Raw genomic sequence first — 22,447 nt, forward strand, 5'->3', positions numbered from 1 at the left:
CCAGCAGATGTCACCCATGCTCCACCCCTGAGAAGTGTCCTGGTTCAACCCGGACACACACCTGCAGCTGGTTTAGAGGGCGTGGACCTGCGATATAAGCAGCAGCTACACTCCGTCTCACCGCCTGAGTGTTTGCCTACCACGGTAACCAGCGTTCCAGAAAGAGGCCTTCTGTGATTACTCTCGTCTAACCCTTGTTGTCTCCCTCGCCAGATTCTCCCGCCGTCTTCTAGTTGTTTCCCGGAAACCAGCTGCCCCCGCATTCGTGTAAGTCTGTCTCCCCGCTGTGGATCACCTCCCTCCTGTGTGATTTCCCGACGCTGCCGGTGTTCCCGGTCAGACGCCACTCCCTGTGTGTGTGTGCGTGATCTCCCCTCGTCGATCCCTCCCCGGGATTTCCCCTTCGGGACGCTACGGGCCAGGAGGCCCACGCCCGAACTTCCCGGAGGACCGCCTGGACGGATCAGGCTCCAGGCCGTGCCCGACATCAGAGCTAAGCATCGCTCGTCAACGGACACTCGGCTCGCGCTCCGCTTCGCCCCTAATACCTCCACGCCAAGTAAGCTCACCTCAGTCATTTCCTGGAGAAACTCCGCTGAGTTCTCGCTAACCCTGCTTTTCCCGTTGGCAGTAGAAGAACCGGTCCGCCGATTCGGCTTCGCCACCAGCTCCCTGATCCTTCAATAAACATTATTGTTTCTGACTCGCTCTGTCTGACTGTGTTCTTGCATGTGGGTTCGCAACCTTAAAACCGACATGACAGGCAGCTCAAAGTGTTTTACATGAAAAAACATACAGTAACTAATTATGAAACAAGCAATAAGCATAACATTTTGTCAAATACCATCATCAAAATCATCAAGCAAATACACTAATGAAATATATTGATCAATGTTCCACTTACTGTTAATCAAAGACCTTTCTAACCAGCTGGGTTTGTAGAACTCAGTATTTAAGCTGTTTTCAGTTTCCTGGAAGTTTGTTCCAGATTTGCGGTGCCTAGAAACTGAATGCTGCTTCTCCATGTTTGGTTCTGGTTCTGATTCAGAGCAGGTCTGAAAGGAGCAGGTCTGATTGGTCTGAAAGGTTAATACAACAGCAACTGAATCACTGAACAGCTTAGAAACACAATACATTAAAGATCTTTTAATGTATTGTGTTTCTAAGACTGACTTTGTAACAGTCTTTATATGTCTCTGAATATTTCAGTCTGATTGCTACTCCTTGATTTGGGCCTGACTGATCACTAGTTTTAGTTGTACCTAGTGACTCTGATCATTGAGAACATCAATTAGTAAATGTAGTGGGGTTTCTAGAACCTCGGTTCATTTCAATCTGGAAAGACTCGGACAGAGAAAAGAAAGAACGATTAAAAGATTTAATGACAGGAATGAATAACAGTTCTTTGGCGCTCAGGCCCCAGCAGATGATTTGAGCTGTGATTTGCTGTGAACTCGAGTGAACATCCCGGAAGCTGATCTCCCCCAGTGTGGAGGTTCTTGACCTCCACACTGGTGGTGGAGGTCAAGAACGGGTGACGTCCTGAAGAGCCGAAGGATGTGGGTGGGTTGAACACAGCTGGAAAGCGGCTGACTGCGTAGGTGTGGATCCTTATATGCAGAGCTTTATTTTGACAATTGGACGCACCGAGTGAGGTACAGCGCTTAGGTAGGAGGTGAGCATGATGCAGCGATGGGTGGAACCGAAAAGGCAGAAGTCTTCCAGCTTGAACTTGCGCTTAAACTTAATTTCATCAAGTTAAACAAAAGGCGGTATGCTCCAGAGCCTTACGATGGAAACTCAGCCTCTAGCTCTTACACACCCATTGGAGAGCTTTATAAACCTCATTTAACTGGAACCATGTAAACATCTGTCTTATCAGCCTGAGGATAGAAAGGGCCATGCTTCTCCTGCTTGGCTTTCCTGCCTAGAACTTAATTCTGTTCCCCTGTTCTGTCAGAAGGGAAGAGATTTGGTGTCAGAGATGAAGAGAATGTGAAAGAGCAGAAGAGAAACAGTCAACGGCTGCAGCCTCACTCGTGTGAATACCGATTTGGCTGCCGCTCACCTCTGGGACACTCGCAGCAAGCCAATTACCAAGCCTTAGTCACAGCGAGGGAAAGACAGAACCACTGATTGACTGAAGCTAATGATACATTCCTACCCGGCTCAACTTTCAGCTGCATTTCCTCACCATCTAACAGCACCCAGCCTTTTTTAGTGCTGCTGACCTTCTGCACCTTGATTCAATGGAAGACTACAGGCTGAGTGCAAAAGGGAGAGAAGAAAGGGGATAAAAGCGGTTGCTAAATAATCCTATTTAACTCTGAAATGTGCGCTGCTGCTTTTATTCTTGACTCACATCGAGTAGGCATGTGCCAGCCAAGTGTGGGCTGAATTGGTAAACAGAGTAAGCAGAGAAGGAGACAGACATGTTTTGAAATGAGGCTTGAAAGGTAGCCCAGTTTGCAGCTTAGGGAATTGGTAAATGTCTTCTGGGAAGGATGGAAAAGGAAAGAGAGAGATAGAGGGACAAATGGAGGGGGAAAGAGTGGAGAGAAAGTCAAGTGGAGAGAGAGAGAGCAGAAGCTGGCAACATTATGACAAATACGGTGAAATGACATAAGGGAATGGAGGCAGGTGTATCTGACTACATCAAAGTGCAAAAGAAGAAGAAATGAAGATGGAGAGAAGGAAAGAGGAAAAACAGACACTTTTCCTTAAATGTGGAAGGGTGGAAGTGTGACATCCAGCCTGAGCGAGTTTTTCCCTTCGCCACCTCAGCGGTTTTTCCTGAGCTCGTTAAGAGAGAGCAAAGGTAAAGTCCAGGCTGGAGCTACGTTTTTTATCCTCCTGCCATGTTTCACCAACACTCTGGGAACGGAGCGGTTTGATCAGAGCTTTGGAAAAACTTTGCAGGCGTCGTGATTGGGATGTTCTGTTTGGTGTTCCCATGTTGGCTTGAAATGGTGTCTGTGTTTGGTTTGCAGGCGGGGCGGACCTTGATGTCGTCTCTGAAGCCTGTCTGCCCTACCTGAGCTGCAGACAGCCAATCAGGCTGCAGGAGGCCTGTCTGAGGTGAGACCTGAGTGGAGGAGGGAAGTTGATTCTGCAGGAACGTGTGTACTGTATTTAACTGTATCGCCGTCATTCCTTTTTTTTTTTTTTTTCTGATTTTTAACAACACAATGAGCATCATACATAGACATTCAAGTCATACTTTAGACAGTACTTTGTAGAATAAACATAAACTAATAAATGACAAGACAAGAACCAAAAATAGAAAAAGAAACATACAAACAAAAATCTAGCAATTAATTCCATAAGTACATGGATAAAAAGTAGATAACTAAAAAATAAACAAGCAGAGGTAACAGAAAGAAAATAAAATATAAATTAAACAGAAAACAACTAAAACGGGGCACTTAATGTATTCTGTGCTACTAAAATTGTTATAAGAAAAAAAAAGAAATTTGTTATAAAGGGTGTATGCCATTACAACTGGGGAGCACGACTCATGGGGTCACATCGAGTGTCAAAGACCTAACATGGTCCAGAAACGGTGACCAGATTCTTGAGAATGTGATTTCAGAGCCTTTGACAGTGTGCCGAATTTTTTCCAGTTTCATGAACGAAAGGGCATCTTTTATCCAATGAGAATGTGAGGGTGGGAGAGGATTCTTCCAATGCATAAGTATGATACGCCTAGCCTAGCGGTTCTCAACGTGGGCGGTACCGCCCCCCAGGGGGCGTTCAGAGGACGGCAGGGGGCGCTGACGGACATTTTTACAAAAGGGGGGGGGCGCTGGATGCCTTTGGGGGCGTTTGGTCTAAGGTAAACTTTACATCTTAAATGCACAACAATGCCAGTTTAGACTTTGAGCAACTTGGTAAAACTGTATTGTGAAACATTAAATCATGCTTGGCTGCAACTGTATCGATGGCAGCTCTTCTTCTATTCAGTGTTTGTAGCTTCTGTTAGCTTCTGTTAGCTTCTTGGCGCAGCTCCGTTCTCCTGCTACTGGTAGCTAAAACAGGAAAGAAACTAAAGTGGACATAGCAATAAACCAAGAGAGAATAAAACTAATCAAATAAAACTAAATGGAAATGAATGAAGAACAAAATGCAAGAATAAACTAAGAAACTAAAGTAAATACAGAGGAATAAACTTTTATGGCAAGATCTTTCGAGCAATAATTAATACAAAGGACAGAATGGCAAGAATAAACAGACACTATTTCCACATAAAAGGTAAAATAATATTGTTGAAGTGAAATGGGTTTGTTGAGACCATATCTAGTAGTGAGAATATATATATTTTACAGACCATAACAGTAAATAACTTATCACTTTTATGTTTTTAATTAGATTTGATATATTTATTTCTTCAATATTATTTTTTATGTCAGTGTTAATGTCATGAGGCTGATGACTCCATGACACTTTCAGTTTGACTCATTAGGATTTGATTAAGAACCAGATTTGTTCTTTGTAATTTCTGTCCAGTAAAACTATTAATCTATAAATCAATAGACAGGTCTATATGAAGATATAATCCATGTTTCTGTCTCATATTTGTATGGCATTAAAAGGACCTGGAACTTTTATTTTTCCACTGAAAGCTCTGGTTTGCACAATAAATGCCATGTGGGTGAAATTTTATGGATGATACTCTGATGTCCCATTCTCCTGAAGGCAGCACAGAGCTGCACCACCAGAAACTGACAGAAACACTGAAGAGAAGAAGAGTTAAGAGTAATGTAGTTACAGTTCTATCCATGTTTTAATGTTGCAGAGCTCAGTTGTTTGCAAATAGTTCAAAGTTTAAACTGGCATGTTGAACATCTTTTATCTGCTCATTTGTGTTTAACAACTAGAAAATGGCAAAGAATAAGAATATTTTTTCCACTCTGATTGGCTGCTGTTAGGCCTACAAATTTTAACTTGAATGTTTGTTGCATTTTTCGTAGATGCCTATGAAAATAATTTCTATTCCCATGACTTTTTTGTTCTCTGGGAAATAATTTTTGATGATAAATACAGAAACAAGCATAAAAATCAAAACATCTACAATAGTGATAGTTATATTAATGATAAATAATGGTCAGTGCAAAGTAGCCTACAAATTCTTTGGTGGGGGGCGGTGAGGGACCTGGATAAAAGGTTGAGAAACACTGGTCTAGCCAGTAGCGTGAGGAAGGCCACAAGGTCAGCATGATGGGGTGGCAGTAACTGGTTTTTGGGGAGGACCCCAAATAAAGCAGTGAGTGGAGATGGTGATTACAGAAAGTGTGTCAAAAACAGATTTCCAAAATTGAAATAGAGAGGAACAGGTCCAAAACATATGACCGAGAGTGGCTGGGTCCAAACCACACTTCACACAGCTTGAATCCACGTCTGGAAAATTCGAGCCAGTTTGCTTTAGGACCAGTGTACTCTGTGGACAACTTTACACTGAATAATTCTATGTCGGGCACAAATTGATGAGGTGTGAATGCGTTCTAGAATAGTTTGCCACATTTCATTATCAATCTCTGTGTTAAGATCATCAGACCAAGTAGCTTGAAGATCGCCAAGCCCAGGAGTCACATTGGATGTTAAGAGGTTGTATATTTTTGATGTTGTACCCTTTGGAGTGGGACTAATTTCTAGCAGTTGATCAACCAAATTGGGGGCAGGAATTATTGGAAAACCTGGGAAACGATGACGAATAAAGTCTCTAACTTGTAGAAATCTAAAAAAGTGGGCAGCTGGTAAGTTCAAATTTGAAGATAATTGAGCAAATGAGGCAAAAGTACCATCTAAGTATAGATCTTTCAGAGAAAAAAGCCCATAACTTTTACAAACTGAAAAAGTTTTATCAATGAGTGAAGGTGGAAATGGAGGATTAGAGTTTAGTGGTGATAAAAGAGGTATTCTCTGGATCCCAAAATGTTGCATAATCTGAGCCCATATTCTAAGGCAGTTCTTAACAATTATATTGTTAGTGTAAGTTATTAGGAGATGTTGCAGGGGGAAGGCATAAAAGAGAGTACAAGGAAGCAGAACTACATGAGGCCTCTTCTATTGGTAACCATTTGGGAGTCTCACAGTTCGCATTGCACCAAAATAACATTGTACGAATATTAACAGACCAATAATAGCATAAGAAATTTGGTGTGTCCCATTTCCTTACTTTTCTGTAGGATACTCTTTCGTATTCTAGAAGGTTTTCTGTTCCATATGAACTGAAAAACTGAAGCATCGAGTGTCCTAAAAAAAATTTTGGGGATAGATACTGGTAAACACTGGAAGAGGTACAAGAATTTTGGCAAAACATTCATCTTGATGCAGCTGATCCTGCCTGCTAAAGAAAGTGGCAGCATGGACCAGCGCTAGCTCTGTAAGTCCTGAGTCCGCTGGTCAAGTAAGGGAGTAGAATTAGCTTTAAAAAGTTGTGAATATTTCTTAGTTACATGGATTCCCAGGTACTTAAATGCTTGCAGAGAGATCTTGAATGGTAAGCTAGTGAGTGGGTAGGCCATAGCTGCATCATTAATTGGAAAAAATTCACTTTTATTAAAGTTCAATTTATATCCAGATATTTGTCCAAACTTTTCAAGCAGGTCTAATACTGGAGGCATTGAGGTCTCTGGGTCTGAGAGAGAGAGTAACAGGTCATCAGCATATAAAGAGACTTTATGGTCCAGACCACCTCTTGTGATGTCGTGCATGGGACTGGATCTAAGGGCTGCAGCACTGCTCTATAGCAGTGTTTTTCAACCACTGTTCCGCGGCACACTAGTGTGCCGTGAGTGATCGTCAGGTGTGCCGTGGAAATTATTCAATTTCACCTACGGTACCGTATTTTCCGAACTATAAGCTGCTACTTTTTTTCTAAGCTTTGAACCATGCGGATTGTAGCCCAATGTGGCTTTGCTGTGTAATTTTCTTCAACCACCAGGGGGCTCTCTAGCAGGAAGTGAATCATTAGAAGTCAAAATTGTAAATCAAAAGAAGAACGTGCTAATTTTCGACCACATGCTAGCAGCAGACACGATGGAGAAATGTTTTCAAACTTTCAAGCTTTTAAGTTGAGGGCTGTCGATCTGGCACTACAGACTATAGGCACTATAGAGCCGCTGCATTTAAGCTCGGTGTGAACGAAACCATGGTTCGGCTTTGGAGACGGAGTGCTGTGTCCTATGCAGCAGATTTATTAGGACCCCGCCCTCTGCTGGGCCCTTATGGAAAATCGAGAGCAGCTTCCAGTTTTTTTTTGTTTTTTCAAAAAAAAAATTGAAGGTGCTAGTATGGTGCACGCTATAGTTCTAAAAATACGGTAATTGATTTTAAAAGATTTTTTGAAAATTAATTATCTGCCAATAATGCCATCTTCGAGTGTCTGCTGTAGCAGTGACTAGCGGCGTAATCATGTAATTTTCTTACCACTAGATGGCAGTAGGTACAGAACATTTTACATTACAACAAGAGAATTAGTGATGCATGAATGTTACAGGTAGCGGTGAGAGCATTGTATCTAGCAAGACTGTGACAACAGTGATGGAAAAGACAGAGAAGCTCAGCAGTAGTTGGGTTGGAAAGAACATGGGTCCATTTCCCACAACATATCTGTGTGAAATGAGCTTCTCTAGTCTGGCTACTATAAAAACTAAAACCAGAGCTGAGACTGAGAGCTGTTGAGGAAGAGCTTTGTCTTCAATTTTATTTCTGCCAGGAAATAAGATCTGTTTTCATGGGTAAAATATACAGATATTGACATTTTGTACATGCTCTTCATATTCATATTGTAACAGTGAATATGAAGTGAAATGTTTCCCAAATATTATTGCTTCTTTCAGAATAAGAATTATTTTCTGTATTCCGGCTATAAGAATGCTTGTGGATTAGTTTGTAAAACACTTTGACGTTTTCTACAACTTCTTTAAATTTAACACCACATTGTTGTGGCACTGTTCAGGGGTATTTTTGAAGTGGACATGTTAAGTGCAATTTGAAATAAGAAATGTAAAATGTGATAAAATACATTTTATTAAATACATTATTTGATTCCTATTCGGGCTGCACAGTGCCTCGAGATTTTTTCAATTAAAATAATGTACCTTGACTCAAAAAAGGTTGAAAAACACTGCTCTATAGCAATTGCAAACAAAAGGGGGGAGAGTGGACAGCCCTGGCGAGTTCCACGGCCTAGGTGAAAATATTCTGAGTGGTCATTATTTGTGCGGAGACTGGCTAATGGAGAAGTTTGATCCAGGAAATAAAGGAACAGCCAAAACCAAGGTAAGGTGTAAAACAAATAGGACCACTCTACTCAATCAAAAGCTTTTTCGGCATCCATTGAGATAATCACTTCTGGGGTATCAGCTCATGTAGGTGAATATATTTGTCATGATTTCGTGCAACTTTCGCACCCACATGCAGAGAACACTCCGAGGTGTAGAAATGGGTTTCTTATATTTATTGCGCAGTACAACGACAGACAATGAAAAAGAGTTTCAGGGACGAAGAACTGCCTGACCGGGTCTCAGGGGTCCTGCTGTGCGGACAAACAAAGGTGAGTTCAAGTCCAGTGGGAGTTTTAAGTGATAAATGGAGATGTGCGATCTTACTTTGAAATGTTTCTTGAGTGGGGGGAAACGAGGGGCTCCGGGATCGGCGGACTGAGTAGGCGGTGGGGAAGGGCGGACAGGTAGGCAGGGTCACTCGGAGGAGCTGAGGCGGGCCAGCTGGAGGACCTGGAAGAGTTGGATCCGATGATTTTGGGAACCGGGACCCAGGAACCTATGGAGCCCTCCACAGCGTGGAGAGCAACCTGAAGATCCGGTGACTGGTAGCACTGGTAGCTCAGGAGAGCTGATCCTTCAGCACGGGAATAATCTGAAGACACGCACAAGAGAAAAAGACTGTCACTGAGGATTCTCAATAATCCTGCTCAAGAGAATTCACAGAGGCCGAAAGTACCATTACTGATCAACAATCTGGAGTTGAAGTACCGACAGCGCCCTGCTGATATACCCCTACACTGATGAGGGATATGCTGCAGGTGCGTGCAGCATCAGCGTGGACACACACCCTCCAGGAGAAACGCCTCTCAGCTCCCTGTGGTGGACAAAAAAGAAAGAGCAACCCCAGAACCCCAACAGTACCCCCCCCTCAACGACCGCCACCCGGCGGTCCAGAAGAACAGGATGGGAGGAAAGAACGATAATCAGAAATAAGGGAGGGATCTAAAATAAATGAACTAGGGACCCAAGACCGTTCCTCCGGACCGTTACCCTCCCAGTCGACGAGAAACTGCCATCTCCGGCCTGGCCGACGGGAGTCCACGATCCGGCGGACAGAGTAGGCAGGATGGCCATCAACATCCCGGGCGGGAGGAGGGGCTGCAGGAGGAGGACACAAAGGACTGGTAAGGACAGGCTTCAACTGAGAAACATGAAATGTAGGATGTATCCGGAGAGATTCTGGAAGGCAGAGACCGACAATGGTAAGGATTGATCAACTTCTCGATCTCATAAGGACCGATAAAACGCGGGGGGAGTTTCTTGGACATAGCTTTTAATGGGATATCTCCAGGAGAGTAGGAAGGGGCTGGTCTTTGCCTCCGGTCCGCAAAACGGCGGTTTTCTTCGGCTGGTCTGCTCAGAGCCGAGACCGTTTGGGTCCATATGGACCAGCAGCGGCGAATATGATACTGAACTGAAGTTACAGAAATTTCTCTCTCGTCAGCAGGGAAAAGGGGAGGCTGGTAACAATACTTCAAATGGGGAGCGTCCAGGGACTGCAGACACATGCGAGTTATGTGCATACTCGATCCATGTGAGAAATTGGAAACCAGCCAGAAGGATTGTTGGAAGCGAGGCATCTCAAGGCGGACTCCAGTTCTTGGTTCAGACCCTCTGTTTGGCCATTAGACTGCGGGTGATATCCACAGGTTAAAGAAATTCTTGCTTCGAGTGCAGAACAAAAATGTCTCCAAACCTGAGATGTAAATTGGGAACCCCGGTCGGACAGGATCTCTTGCTCCCATGAAGGCGAAAAACATGTTTCACAAGGAGCTTGGCAGTGTGCAGGGCAGACGGGAGCATTCTTTAAGGAACCAAATGACATGACTTAGAAAATCGATCCACAATGGTAAGGATTGTGGTCATACCTTGGGAGACTGGCAGTCCTGTGATGAAGTCCTGTGATAAAATCCCAGACGCCATGTGTGACCACAGGCGTCTGGGGATAATGGCAGTAGGAGACCGGATGGGGGTAGTAAGTGTGAAGCCTTGTTTCGGGCGCAAACCTGACAAGAGAGAACATACTCCCTAAAATCTTTACAGAGGGACGACCACCAAAATCTCCGTGAGACCAGAGCAATCGTTCGGCTAATACCGGGATGAGCAGAAAATTTAGCCGAATGCATCCAACTAATCAGCCTGCTTCTGATACTGGTGTGGAACATACATTCTATTCTCCGGACCAGTGCCAGGGTCGGGTTCCGACTGCTGAGCCGGTTTAACCAGGTCCTCAATCTCCCAAGTCACGGTGGTCACAGAACAACTGGGTGGAGGAATTGAGGTGGGGACCTTCACAGAGTCGTCAGGGTTAGGGTTAGGGATTCTGGACAGGGCGTCCGGTTTGACATTATGGGATCCAGGCCGGTAAGAAATTGATAAATTGAATCGAGAGAAAAATAAAGACCACCGGGACTGACGGGGGTTTAGTCTTTTCGTTGATTGTAAATATGCCAAGTTTCTATGATCAGTCCACACCAGAACTGGATGAGAGGCACCCTCCAACCAGTGTCGCCATTCTTCAAGAGCCAGTTTAATGGCCAATAATTCCCTGTCCCCCACATCGTAGTTCCTTTCGGCTGGCAACAGTCTGCGGGGAAAAAAAGCGCATGGGTGGGTTTTATTGTCCAAATCAGAAAACTGTGAAAGTACAGCCCCAACTCACGGGAGTTGGGGCTGACGCATCCACCTCCACAACAAACTGCTTATCAGGGCCAGGTTGAATTAAGATGGGGGCTCTGGCAAACATATTCTTAAGCCGTGAAAGCAGCATCTGCTTCTGGCGTCCATGTGAATGGGATCTTGACCGAAGTGAGAGCGGTTAAAGGTTGAGCTATTTGACTGTAGTTCTTAATGAAGCGACGTAAAAAGTTAGCGAAACCCAGGAACCTCTGTAGTTGTTTTCGAGTTTGAGGAGCGGGCCAATTTAACACCGCCTGAATATTCTCCTCTGCCGGTTTAACCTGTCCGCCCTCCAGGACAAAACCTAAGAAGGTCACAGAGGGTTTGATGGAATTTGCACTTCTCCGCCTTGACAAAAAGTTTGTTTTCCAAAAGGCGCTGAAGGACAAGGCGGACATGTTTCTTGTGTGCAGCGAGGTTCTTTGAGTAGATCAAAATGTCATCCAGATACACGAAGACAAACACATTTATAAAGTCCCTCAGGACATCTTTTATGAGTGCCTGAAAACAGGCTGGGGTGTTTGTCAGACCAAACGGCATAACTAGATATTCAAAATTCCCTAACGGTGTCTTGAATGCCGTTTTCCATTCGTCTCCTTCTCGAATGCGGAGGAGATGATACGCATTTCTAAGATCTAATTTATAAAAAATGGTCGGACAGAATCCAACTCTTCTTTCAGAAAGACTTTTCTCGTCTTGATTTCTGTTTTATAACAGAAATCAACTGGCTCAGTGAACTGGCTCAAAAACCGAGGAAAGGAGTGGCAGGGAATATTTGTTCTTTACTGTTATTTGGTTCAGCCCTCGGTAGTCAATGCATGGCCTTAGTGAACCATCTTTCTTCCCCACAAAGAAGAAACCCGCCCCTAACGGGGAAGAGGAGGGGTGAATTAAACCAGCCTCTTGCGATTCCTTTATATATCTTTCGAACGTCTGCCTCTCAGGCTTGGAAATGTTATATAACCGACTGTTAGGCAGGGGAGCTCCGGGAAGCAGGTCAATAGCGCAATCGTACGGATGGTGAGGAGGTAGAGACAGCGCGCTTGACTTACCGAATACGGAAATCAAATCGTGGTAATCGGCCGGAACGGATGACAAATCTGGTGGGTCTGCCTCCTTCAGGCTCGCCAGCGGAGCACCTGGAGAAACAGCGGAGCGGAGACATGATGAGTGGCAGTGAACGGACCAGGACTCAATTTTCCACTCGGACCAGTTAATGTGCGGGTTGTGTATTTGCAACCAGTCAAAACCCAGGATTATGGGTGGATTAGCGGCAGAGAACACATAAAAGGCGATAGTTTCTTGATGATTACCTGAAAGCAGAAGTTTTATGGTTTTGGTCTGATGAGTTATTTGTTGCAAATTCTTCCCATTAAGGGCGGACACTCTGAGGGGCGAGGGTAATTTAACGGTTTCAAGATTCTACTGACAGGCTAAATTGGCATCTATGAGACTACGCTCACAACCGGAATCGACCAGAGCCGACAGTGTTATGGTTTGGTCAAGATACTGGAGAGTAGTGGGCAACAGGAGGCAAGGAGTTTTTTCTTTTTCGAGGTAGTCTGCCAGCCTCCTCACTTCTACTGACGGACTCTGGCTTTTACTTGAAGGGGGAATGAAGCGATGAAGTTTGGCAGAGGTTTGATATAATGCGTCTCTGCCTCTCCTCAGCATTTGCCGAAATGCAACACATATTAAAATATTTATTTTCTTTTAACTTTTATTTCATGAACACGAAACAAAAATCATTTTTAGTCGTTACTGTCTGTTTTCCAAAGTTCTATAAAAACTGAGGAGATATGAAGCATTTTGTGACCTAACTTTAACATCACTGTTGTTAAACAGTGGTTATGAAACAACTGTTTGTCTCAATGCTGTTTAGTGTGTGAGCTGCAGAATTAACATTAGCGCCACGTTAAACAGAACGACTCCATCTCTCCTTTACAGCATTTTCCGTCACTTAATCCAGCTGGATCCGGACAGCTTCTGGTTTAGGCTGAACCAGATCCACTGCCCTTCATCCTACATGTCCCCCCCTCACCCTGACCTCCGACCCCTGCAGCTGGGCCTGACGGGCCGGCCCAGAGACGAGTACTCGGACAACGTGCTGAAACTACTGAGGGAGGAGTTTGCCTCCGACTCAGACAGGTAACCAGCTCTGACCATGAACATTCAAAGAACTGGGAAAAAAAAGAACCTGATATGTTTTTATATGTGAGTTAAATAAAAACACCATAGCTTCTACGCTAACGTCCAAACCAGGAACAAAGCTGGCCGCTCTTTCTACTCCCTCAGAGGTCTCATTTTTCATCTGTCTGGCTGCATATCGGAAATGAAAATAAAATGTTAATTTTCACATTTCTTTATTGCTGAAAGAACTGACTGAATCGTCCTGCTTGTTTTGAATAAATTAACAATTCAACCACATAAAATTGAAGCTGTGGGTCTGTTTCTTGGTTTAGAGACTTTCTTTCATGTATGCGTCTTATTATAAATCCTAGTTAAAGTTTTACCTCAATTTAACATGTCAAATCTATCAGGATTATTTTTGTATTTTCTATATATCCAAGTCAATAATTAAAATACATTTGCTTATTCTGAGTCTGATTTCTCTTAAATTCGATAAATCTGTGTTTGTGTTTTAGGAGTTTTTCAGTAAGTCAGAATATCATGAAAAAGTTAACTCATATTTGGAATTATTATTATTTTTTTAAATGCCTTAATTTTGATTAATGAAAAAAAAAATCCACTTTCACCAAAAATGTGTGTTTCATAAGACATGTAAAAAAGAAAAGCTTTTTTTTAACATAGAAGTATTAACTTATGGCCAGCAGATATAGGTGACTGTTGAAGATGTTGTCTGTTCTCAGTGCTGAACTGAATTTATTTCCAGCTGCTGGTTTTTGGCACAAAAGGCCTTTTTCCTTCAGCTGAATACACAGAACGGCTGAGCTCTGTCCTGTTCAGGACAACATTGTGTAATGTGAACATCATGACACTGAAATCCAGCAGGGGTCAAAGGGTCATGTGTAAATGAAGAAAACAGGAAGTCACCTCTGTTATCACATCCCCTCAGTGAGGTGAGCCCTGAAAGCTGCCTTCCTCCCCGCTCTGTAATCATGCATCAGACGCATGCAGCGTCTGATGCATGCGTGTGCGTGTGTGTGTGTGTTGGGGACAAGATGGTCACATGTTTTGTATTTAGCTGGCCCCGGCTTTAATTCTAGCGAGCGCGGCAAGTCGCCTCTTTATCTCCCCCTGTGCTGTTGCTATTTATCCTGCTGCCATTGCTGACAATAGCACCATTAGTCATCAGCTGCAGAGGGAGGGACGTGCTTGGCAGCCCCCATTACATACAGCTTAATGCAGTTTCTTCTTAATGTGTGCAGACAGACACATGCAGAGATCTGCATGTGTCTGTCTGCAAAGAAGAGTCTTGATTAGAACCGCTCAGCTACAATTCACGAGGGTCAGTCACTTTTTCACGTAAATAACCAGAACCAATTTATTCTGGTTTCATGTACAATTTATTTCATTTGATAAAGGCATACACTTAGCGTGAGACCAAACATTCAAGAAGAAATGTACATGTTCACTCCCCTCCTGAACAGAAATCCATTTTAGTTTTTTTTTGATGAAACATCAAACCAAAGTTTGAAAACTTTGGTTTGTGGTTTGTTAAATCCGTTGTTCTGTCTGCAAACAGAGCGACTGCCCTCAGGAGCAGGACTGCTGCTGTTGCTTTCAGTCGATACAGCAGAGGTAAGACTGCTTGTGGAATTGGAGAGAAAAAGATTTTAAAAAGCAGAAACAGTTTTAGTGTTTTTGTACATTTCTCTTTTTCATTGGCCAAGGGGTTTTCTAACACATGAACACCCTGCGCCTCAAAGCTGCAGTAGGTAACTTTTACACAAATATGTTTTTTTACATATTTGTTAAAAAACATATTTTCATTGAACATTGAATTGTGCAAATTGGAATGACAAAAATAAATTCACTTAATAGAAACAAACATATTTTTGATAATATTTTGAGGTGGTTTTCTAGCTGGATCGAAATAAGTGTATTTTGTAAATCTGCAATGGAAAGACTTTTTTTTCCCCACTTCACATGAGTCAGATGATCAACAACCGTGTTTTACTACAGGTGGAAATGACGAAGAAGAAAACAGGAAGTGGTGGGAGGATGATGGCCCGGCACATTGTTAATGACTTATCGCGTAATTTTAATTGCGCTGCTTATTTAATGGAAACGACGTCATTTTGGAATAGGATTTCTTCGGCTTTTGTTGAATATTGACAAAGTTTTGTTCGCATTTGTAATGGAAACACAGCTACTATGTCCTGACAGTGTAATATGAGACAGGTAATCCAGTTACTATTACTGTCTGCAGAAATGCAGTGCTCCAATCAGTCAGGGCTTAGCACTGTCAATCATGCTTGTGTACACACTGCCTAATGTGCTAATGGCAGAGAAATAACTTACCATCCCAAAAGACCTGTTTATCTGCTGCACTAACTGTATTTCTGCAGGAAAGGATAAACTCAACTTTTTCACAAATTATCTGTTACGACAGTGACAGTTCCAACAAATATGTAAAAGAAAAAAATAAAATTTTTTGATAAAAGGTCCATACTGCAGCTTTAGTAGATCCATCAGAATGAAATATTTCCAAGTAAGCATTGTTTTTCTGAGACTACAGCAGAGTTGCAGCAGTCTGTGCTTGCCAGAGCTCCACATCCAGAAGCTTCAGAAACAGTGAGAGTACTAAGATACGTCAGGGAGGAAAACCCCTTTCTGAGCAGCTATGAAGAAAACATCATTCTTCTGTCTGTACAGCACTTTAGGAGAGCAGGAACACAACAAAGATGGCTTTTAAAAATGTCAAACTTCAATAAATAAAGGAATAAAAACAGACACTGAGTCCTTTACAAAAAAGACAAATAAAACTCATAGTGACAAAAATCCCTTTGTGTATGTTAATTGAAAAAGATTTGTTTTAAGAAAATTACTAAACATGCACTTTGTTTTTTGCAATATACAGTTTTATGTACAGAGTGGATTAGAGGCTTGTAGAGGATTGAGGCTTTTTTCATATTATCAATGAGCACTGGGTGAGAGAACCAAGCTGGGAGAGAAATTATTTACCCCATAAAATGACGCTGCTGGGCAAAAGCCTTACACATTTTTTCTGGTTTTAGCCACAAACTTTGTGATTTACAGGGTTTCATATGATAAACCAAAACAAAGTAGTGCAAAACTGCAGATAGGATGAAAAAAATAATATAAACTAGATTAAAAATACTTGATAAGATTTTGTCTTTGTGCAGAGCATTTCCTTTAAAAATGAACACTCTACTTTTTAAGATTTTCCCAAAAAAGCAGAAAACTATGTAGCATTTGTTTGCACTTTGTGTTTTAGATAAAATACCAAATAAAATGCTTTGAAATTTGTGGTTACAATGTGACAAATATAATAATTTCAAGAGATGCCTTTTGCAGGGTTATATTAAGTGAGATTACAGTCTGGTTATATATTTACAGTCAATAATTAGAACAGTGGTTCTTAACCGTTTTTGAGGTACCGAACCCCCCAGTTTCATATGCACATTCACCGAACCCTTCTCCCCCCCACCCCCACCCCCAGCCGACACACAGAATACTTTGCGGTATTCTGATTTAGGGATGTAATTATATTAGTTGTGCTATATTACCACCCCATGCCACTAGAGGCAGTAGCAACCCCGAAAAGATGCGACTAAGGAGCAGATTTAGACTACAGAATTTGGTAAAAATTGTGAGTTTTGCTGAAGTAATTAAAGACACAAGTTCAAATCCATGCTGAGAGTGGAGCTCCTTCAATCAGGGCTCCTCCGCAGCCCTGATTGGCTAAGCAATGTAACGTGATCCTCTGCAGCAAGTGATGGCAAAGCGTGGCGTCATCATGACTTTACACAAGTGTGTCTTTACCTCCACGGCAGAGGCTCCGCCGAACCCCTGGGGTTCGATCGAACCCAGGTTAAGAACCACTGAATTAGAAGCATATTTAAATAGATTAATTTAGTGTCTAAGGTTTAATTCTTTCCTGACTTTAAAAAAAACTTGAAACAGTTTAATTTGTTTGGACCTGAAGGTGGGGAGGAAAATTTCTACTTTCTGAACTGTAAAGCGATTGTTGGGAAAATACCATCTACAGATTACAATGTTTTATTATTAATATTTATTGAAATCTCCCCATTCTCTGTGAACTATTCAGGATCTGTCCTGGATCAGACAGAAAGTTCATTACTAATGTACTAATAATCTACATCATCAACATCCATGAACACAAACACAGTAAAATATTAACTCAAGAGCTGAAGCCGAGACCAGAAAGAAATCAGCAGGTTTTTTATGTTGGACTTTAGAGGACTGTGTGAATAAAAGCACTTGGAATTGAACCAGTGAGAAAATATTCCACTTCCTGTTTGTCTGGGCGAATGGAGCGACAGTAAGGCAGTGGAAGGTGTGATCATGTCTTTTACAGGATCTGGAGTTCAAGCAACATATTATTTACTGGTTAATAGACAGACTAAAGTCTTTTCCTTTTTAGTAGGTTATCTAGTTGTGGATGCTGAGATCAGAAACAGTAAAGCTGCCTAGATCTACCCCACCACCCTGCTTTACAGGCAGTTTACAGACAGGAACCAGTTCATCTAAACTTCTGCACAGCATCAACATAAATAAAAACCACAAAGCCACTCCCCCCTCACAGTTCACCCTCTGCGCTCTTTACAAGCCATATTAAACGTTTCTATGGATTCTGGGTTTCTTCATTCCTGCTCTGTGTGAGAGGGAAGCTGCTTTCTGTGACCAAACATCTGGTTCTGTGACCTCTGGGTTTACAGAGCGCAGCTCGGCTCGTTGGAGCAGTCACTGTGGTTATTGTCGGTACCGCTCCTCTTCAGCTCCCTGGCAGCGTTGTGCTGCGGCCCGTCGCCGCCGTGGCTGTGGCCGTGGTGGGGGGCCGCCTGGGGCCGCTTGCCGTGCTCCAGGTGGGGCCCGTGGTTCTGGTGATGGCCACCGCCGTGCGGCTCTGCATCGACGAACGCTGTCCCCGCCTTGGTGTCGTCCCCGGCCTCGAAGTTGGCGTCGCTCTCTGGCACCACCTGCAGGTAGGCTCTGACACGGTGGTGGCGGGCGCCGGCCTCGTCACTGAAGTCGATCACGCGGCATTCATAGGTGCCTTCGTCTGACGTTTTGACCCGGGAGAGACGGAGCTTGTGGGAGATGTTGCTCCCCACGACCTTCACAACCTGGCAACGACAGAAGAAGAGTTTATAATGGTGCTGTTCGATTTACTAATATTATTACTTTATTATATTCAGTTTTTCTTCATTAGTACCCTGCCAGCATGCTTAGGTGGGCCCCTTGTGGGGAAAAGAAAGGCAGACCAGATGGGTCCCATATGGGTTTGTCCGCGGGTTCCACGGTGGCCCCACATGGGTTTGCCCATGTAGGGCCACAGTCCACATGGGCCCTACATGGCCCCCATGGGTTTGCCCATTTAGGGCCCATGTGGACTGTGGCCCTACATGGGACCTTCATGGTGGTGGGCCCACATGGGTTTGCCCATTTAGGGCCCATGTTATCTCATATCAATAAACTTGGACATATTTATAAAATATAATGTAACATGAACCTTTTCTGCTTGCTCAATAGATAAATAGACTATTAAAATATATCAAACTTAAGTAGCACATTGCATCCCAAACCAAACTCTGTTTGGACCGCTTTTTTTTCTCTTGGTATGGCCCCACCATCTTCATTTCTGTATCAACTGAGAATAACCAGCAGCAGCCAAAATACAAAACTAAAAAACGGGCTAAGTGGACGTTATTAGTTAATTGATTCAAACTCATTGTAATCTAATAAACCATTAATTGACAATTTATTGCAAATCAGTATAATTTTTGCATCTTTAGCTTGAGTTTTGTCATCATAAAGTAAATGAATATTATCTAATTATAATTTGCTGAATATTAAATCAATCTGTTGAAGTAATTTCCAGGTTTTGCTCAACATTGTTTCGACATAATGAGGCTCTGTGGACTTTTCCCTCCTTTGTGGCGTCTCCCTGTCAGAGTTTGTCATTGTGATGCTTCATTGTGCCCATTAAGGTAAGGAGGGTTCTTAGAATCTGGACGCCTCAGAAGGACACTGAGCCACCATTGAGCAGCAGCGATGCCGACACTCTGGTCTCATCCTGACACTCACCGTCAGGTGTCAGTATGTGATCTGGAGCATTGGCTGCACTGTGAGCCGCATAGAACTGAAAAACTGTGGTAACACAAAGACAGACACCATGACCTGCTCAGGAAGTGCTCTGACTCACACTGATCTTTGTAGCATCCTTTGGCGTTTCCTCCTCAGGAGACACCTTAGAAAAACAGAAGAATGTCAGAGAATCAACAGGTTTACATTTTACCTGATCACAGACATTTGATGTCGATATTAACTGAAGGAGTGAACCTCCTGTTTAGTTGGACAATTCTGTGGTTAATTTCTTAAACCTATCATTTTCCAAACATACGGAGACTCCACTGACAAGCCCTTCATCATAACATTACACTGAGCTGAAATAATTTTTAGTCAACAGATTGTGTGCCTGAGCCTGTCAGATTATGCTGCACTTATGTTTATATTAATAAACTTGGACATATTTATAAAGTATAATGTAACATGAACCTTTCTGGTTGCTCAATAGATAGACTACTAAAATATATGTATCACATTGCTACTGGATAAACGGCTCTGCGCTGAGCTGTTATCCAGTTTCCTGTGATTATATTGATTAAAGATTAGTTTTATTGTCCTGGTTTGAAACTCAGTGGGCTTTTAAAATGTAACATGCACATCCTTTTGTTTTGAGTGTCTGCGTTTGAGCCTGGAGTTAAGCAACCCGACAGGACAAAGGTAATGTCCAACAAAAATCTGTGACTTTGTGCAGTTTTCTTTATAGAGATTATTTCTATATTTTCTGTATACTTTTCAGATAAGCAATCCATAAAAGTTTAACTCTCTGACTGAAAGGTACCAAAAAACATTAAAAAAAACAAAACTCATTGTGGAATAAGGTTTTGAATGGTACTTCACTGTAATACATTTAACACTTAAAGAGTGAAACATGAATCTGTCATGTGGTGCAAACTGAGACTTTTAGCTGCTGCCATTCACTATGACATTTTTTTCATGTTATCAGTGAAGTAATCAGCCAATAGATAATCATCCTGATATGTATTTACTTCATGCTTTTTCAGTATTAAGGAATTAAACAAATTCCTGTATCTTGCTGAAAAGTTACTTATGAGTTAGTTTTGTCTTATTTTAACCATGCTTAGCCATTTGAACTAGAAGCTAGACCAAAATTACTTGGTGGTGTGTTTTTGCAGTGAAGTGCACAGATCAGTCAGAGTTCTTGTACCTCATTAGTCGTCCAGGGCTGCTGGTCCGTCCACTCCAGGTGGTTCCTGATGTACCACCACTGGATCTCCAGCGAGTAGGACGGCGTTCCTGCTCCTCTGAAGGAACAGGCCATCTCCACATCCTGGCCTCTCTGGGCAGTCATGTCATGGGGAACCTCAGTAAACATGGCTGGGAACACAGAGAGCAGACATGGACAGTGTCACTATGAGTGGATTCAGTCCAGAGAGGAAGGAGAACCTTAGTGGGTCGAGGTTAGGTAAGTAAAATATAAATGCATATCTTTGTTAGTGATTTTATCTAAATTGAACTCTAATAAAACCAACTTCTCATATAAAAAGAACAATCTGAACAACCAGTGGTATGACCTCTTGTTGCCATATCAACCTTCAGACCAATCAGATCTCCAGCTTCTATACACCACAAATCTGGAACAAACTCTCAGAAAACTGCACAACACCTGAAACACTGAGTTGCCTTTAGTTCCTAGTAACTGGACCATTACTCAATATATTGATCAATATATCTGATGTGTATTCAAGATTTTGATGGCATTTAACTAAATGTAATGTTTATTGCATGTTTATAATTAGTGACTATATGATGTTTTTATGATGTAAAGCTCTTTGAAATGATTTTTCAACTAAAAGTTTTAACTCGTGTTAAACCAATTAAAAAAAATCTTACTATCCTTACACATTATGCTGTAATGGCTTGCTTTTTTAAAGCAAGCCATTTATTATTAAGATAGGAATAGTTTCACAAATCTTTGTTAAAAATATTATTGCCCTTAAATATTGCAGAACATTTTCTCATAAATACAAAGGTACATGAGAAACAAATGAATTCTAAAGTCCAAATGTGTAAAAAAAAAAACCTATGCAATGTATCTACTTTTACACTTTTAAAATTTATGATAACATATAAAATCGTCAGTTGAAATTTTTACATTTGATCAGTTTTAATTTGAAAGGAATCTTTGATTAGAAACTGAACACATTTTCAGCAAAGATTAATAACATATTTACAAACATAAAAAATATGCCTATGAGTCTTTTAATTTAAGTGTAAAGGTTGTGTGTAAGTTTTAAGTGCATTTGCAGTGACTTCACACTAAAATATGAAAGTTGTTATTTTCCTCCAGCCATTATTTACTAAACGGTTTCTGAGTGTAGAGGCCCAACTGTACAGAACATAGGCTGTTCTGTACAGTTGCCCATGTAGGCTGTGGCCCTACATGGGCAAACCCATGTGGGGACATCGTGGAACCTGCGGACAAACCCATATGGGACCCATATATCAGCCCTCCTTTCCCCCACATGGGGCCCACCGAGGCTTGCTGGCAAGGGGACTTGAGTGAAGATTTTCAGGCTACCCTTTCAGACTCTAGAGGTTCCTCACCCTGAGGAGGGAAGAAAGGGCGCCAAGTCCAGCATCAAATGTCAAATCTCTCAGAGGATCCGGGCCACACTCCACGTCTGATTGGCAGGAATGCCACCAGCAGGAATGCCACCAGCAGGAATGCCACCAGCAGACCCCCATGGAAATGTTAATTGTCCCTGAGCTGTAAGGATTCTTGTTAAGCAAGTTTTAAAACAAAGGTTACCCGCTGTCTTACCATCTTATATGGAAAAGATCAAAAGTGAGTGCCAGCTTTTAAAACACGAAGGCCAACTTCAATGTACATGTAACATTTTTTCTCTGTGACTCTAGAATATTCCAGAGCTGTCAAAGTTTCCAATGGGCGTCTTTTAAACTGCTGAGTCAGGAATAAACTTTACAACTGAGACCAGATCAAAACATTTCCTTTCACATCTTCAAGGAAACATGAAAAAAGTTCTGTTTGGGTCACAGCAGACAGAAAAAGGATTTTAATTTCAGGTATTTTGACATTCTTCAGCTGCACATGTGGAGTTCCTCAAGGAGCCATCCTGGGTGCTGTCCGTTTCTCCCTTTGAATAACTAAACTGGTCGTAAAATGTTAAAGATTCACTAATGTGTCTACTAAACTCTTGAGT

The 22,447-nt window shown here is 42.2% G+C and overlaps 2 protein-coding genes and 1 long non-coding RNA gene across 3 annotated transcripts in view; 1 reads left to right on the forward strand and 2 right to left on the reverse strand.

The window, feature by feature from the left end:
* Window positions 1-13,147, forward strand: part of tti1 (TELO2 interacting protein 1) — a 37,534-nt gene extending 24,387 nt beyond the window's left edge. The window contains exons 13-14 of the mRNA XM_008413140.3: window positions 2,991-3,078; window positions 12,915-13,147. Coding sequence (XP_008411362.1) covers window positions 2,991-3,078; window positions 12,915-13,119 — 293 coding nt within the window. The 3' untranslated portion in view covers window positions 13,120-13,147. The remainder of the gene's footprint in view (window positions 1-2,990; window positions 3,079-12,914) is intronic.
* Window positions 8,447-8,766, reverse strand: LOC145552160 (uncharacterized). Its single transcript, XR_014088109.1, has 2 exons — window positions 8,613-8,766; window positions 8,447-8,539 (listed from the first exon to the last, which is right to left on the reverse strand). It is a non-coding gene; the product is annotated as an uncharacterized LOC145552160 (long non-coding RNA).
* Window positions 13,148-14,471: 1,324 nt separating the features above from the next.
* The window catches only part of vstm2la (V-set and transmembrane domain containing 2 like a), a 74,013-nt gene continuing 66,037 nt past the window's right edge, over window positions 14,472-22,447 (reverse strand). The window contains exons 2-4 of the mRNA XM_008413143.3: window positions 20,431-20,600; window positions 19,342-19,386; window positions 14,472-18,262 (exon numbers count right to left, since the gene is read on the reverse strand). Coding sequence (XP_008411365.1) covers window positions 17,849-18,262; window positions 19,342-19,386; window positions 20,431-20,600 — 629 coding nt within the window. The 3' untranslated portion in view covers window positions 14,472-17,848. The remainder of the gene's footprint in view (window positions 18,263-19,341; window positions 19,387-20,430; window positions 20,601-22,447) is intronic.

This window comes from Poecilia reticulata, chromosome 7 (genome assembly GCF_904066995.2).
Source record: "Poecilia reticulata chromosome 7, P_reticulata-male-v2, whole genome shotgun sequence".
In the NCBI taxonomy this organism is placed as follows: Eukaryota; Metazoa; Chordata; class Actinopteri; order Cyprinodontiformes; family Poeciliidae; genus Poecilia; species Poecilia reticulata.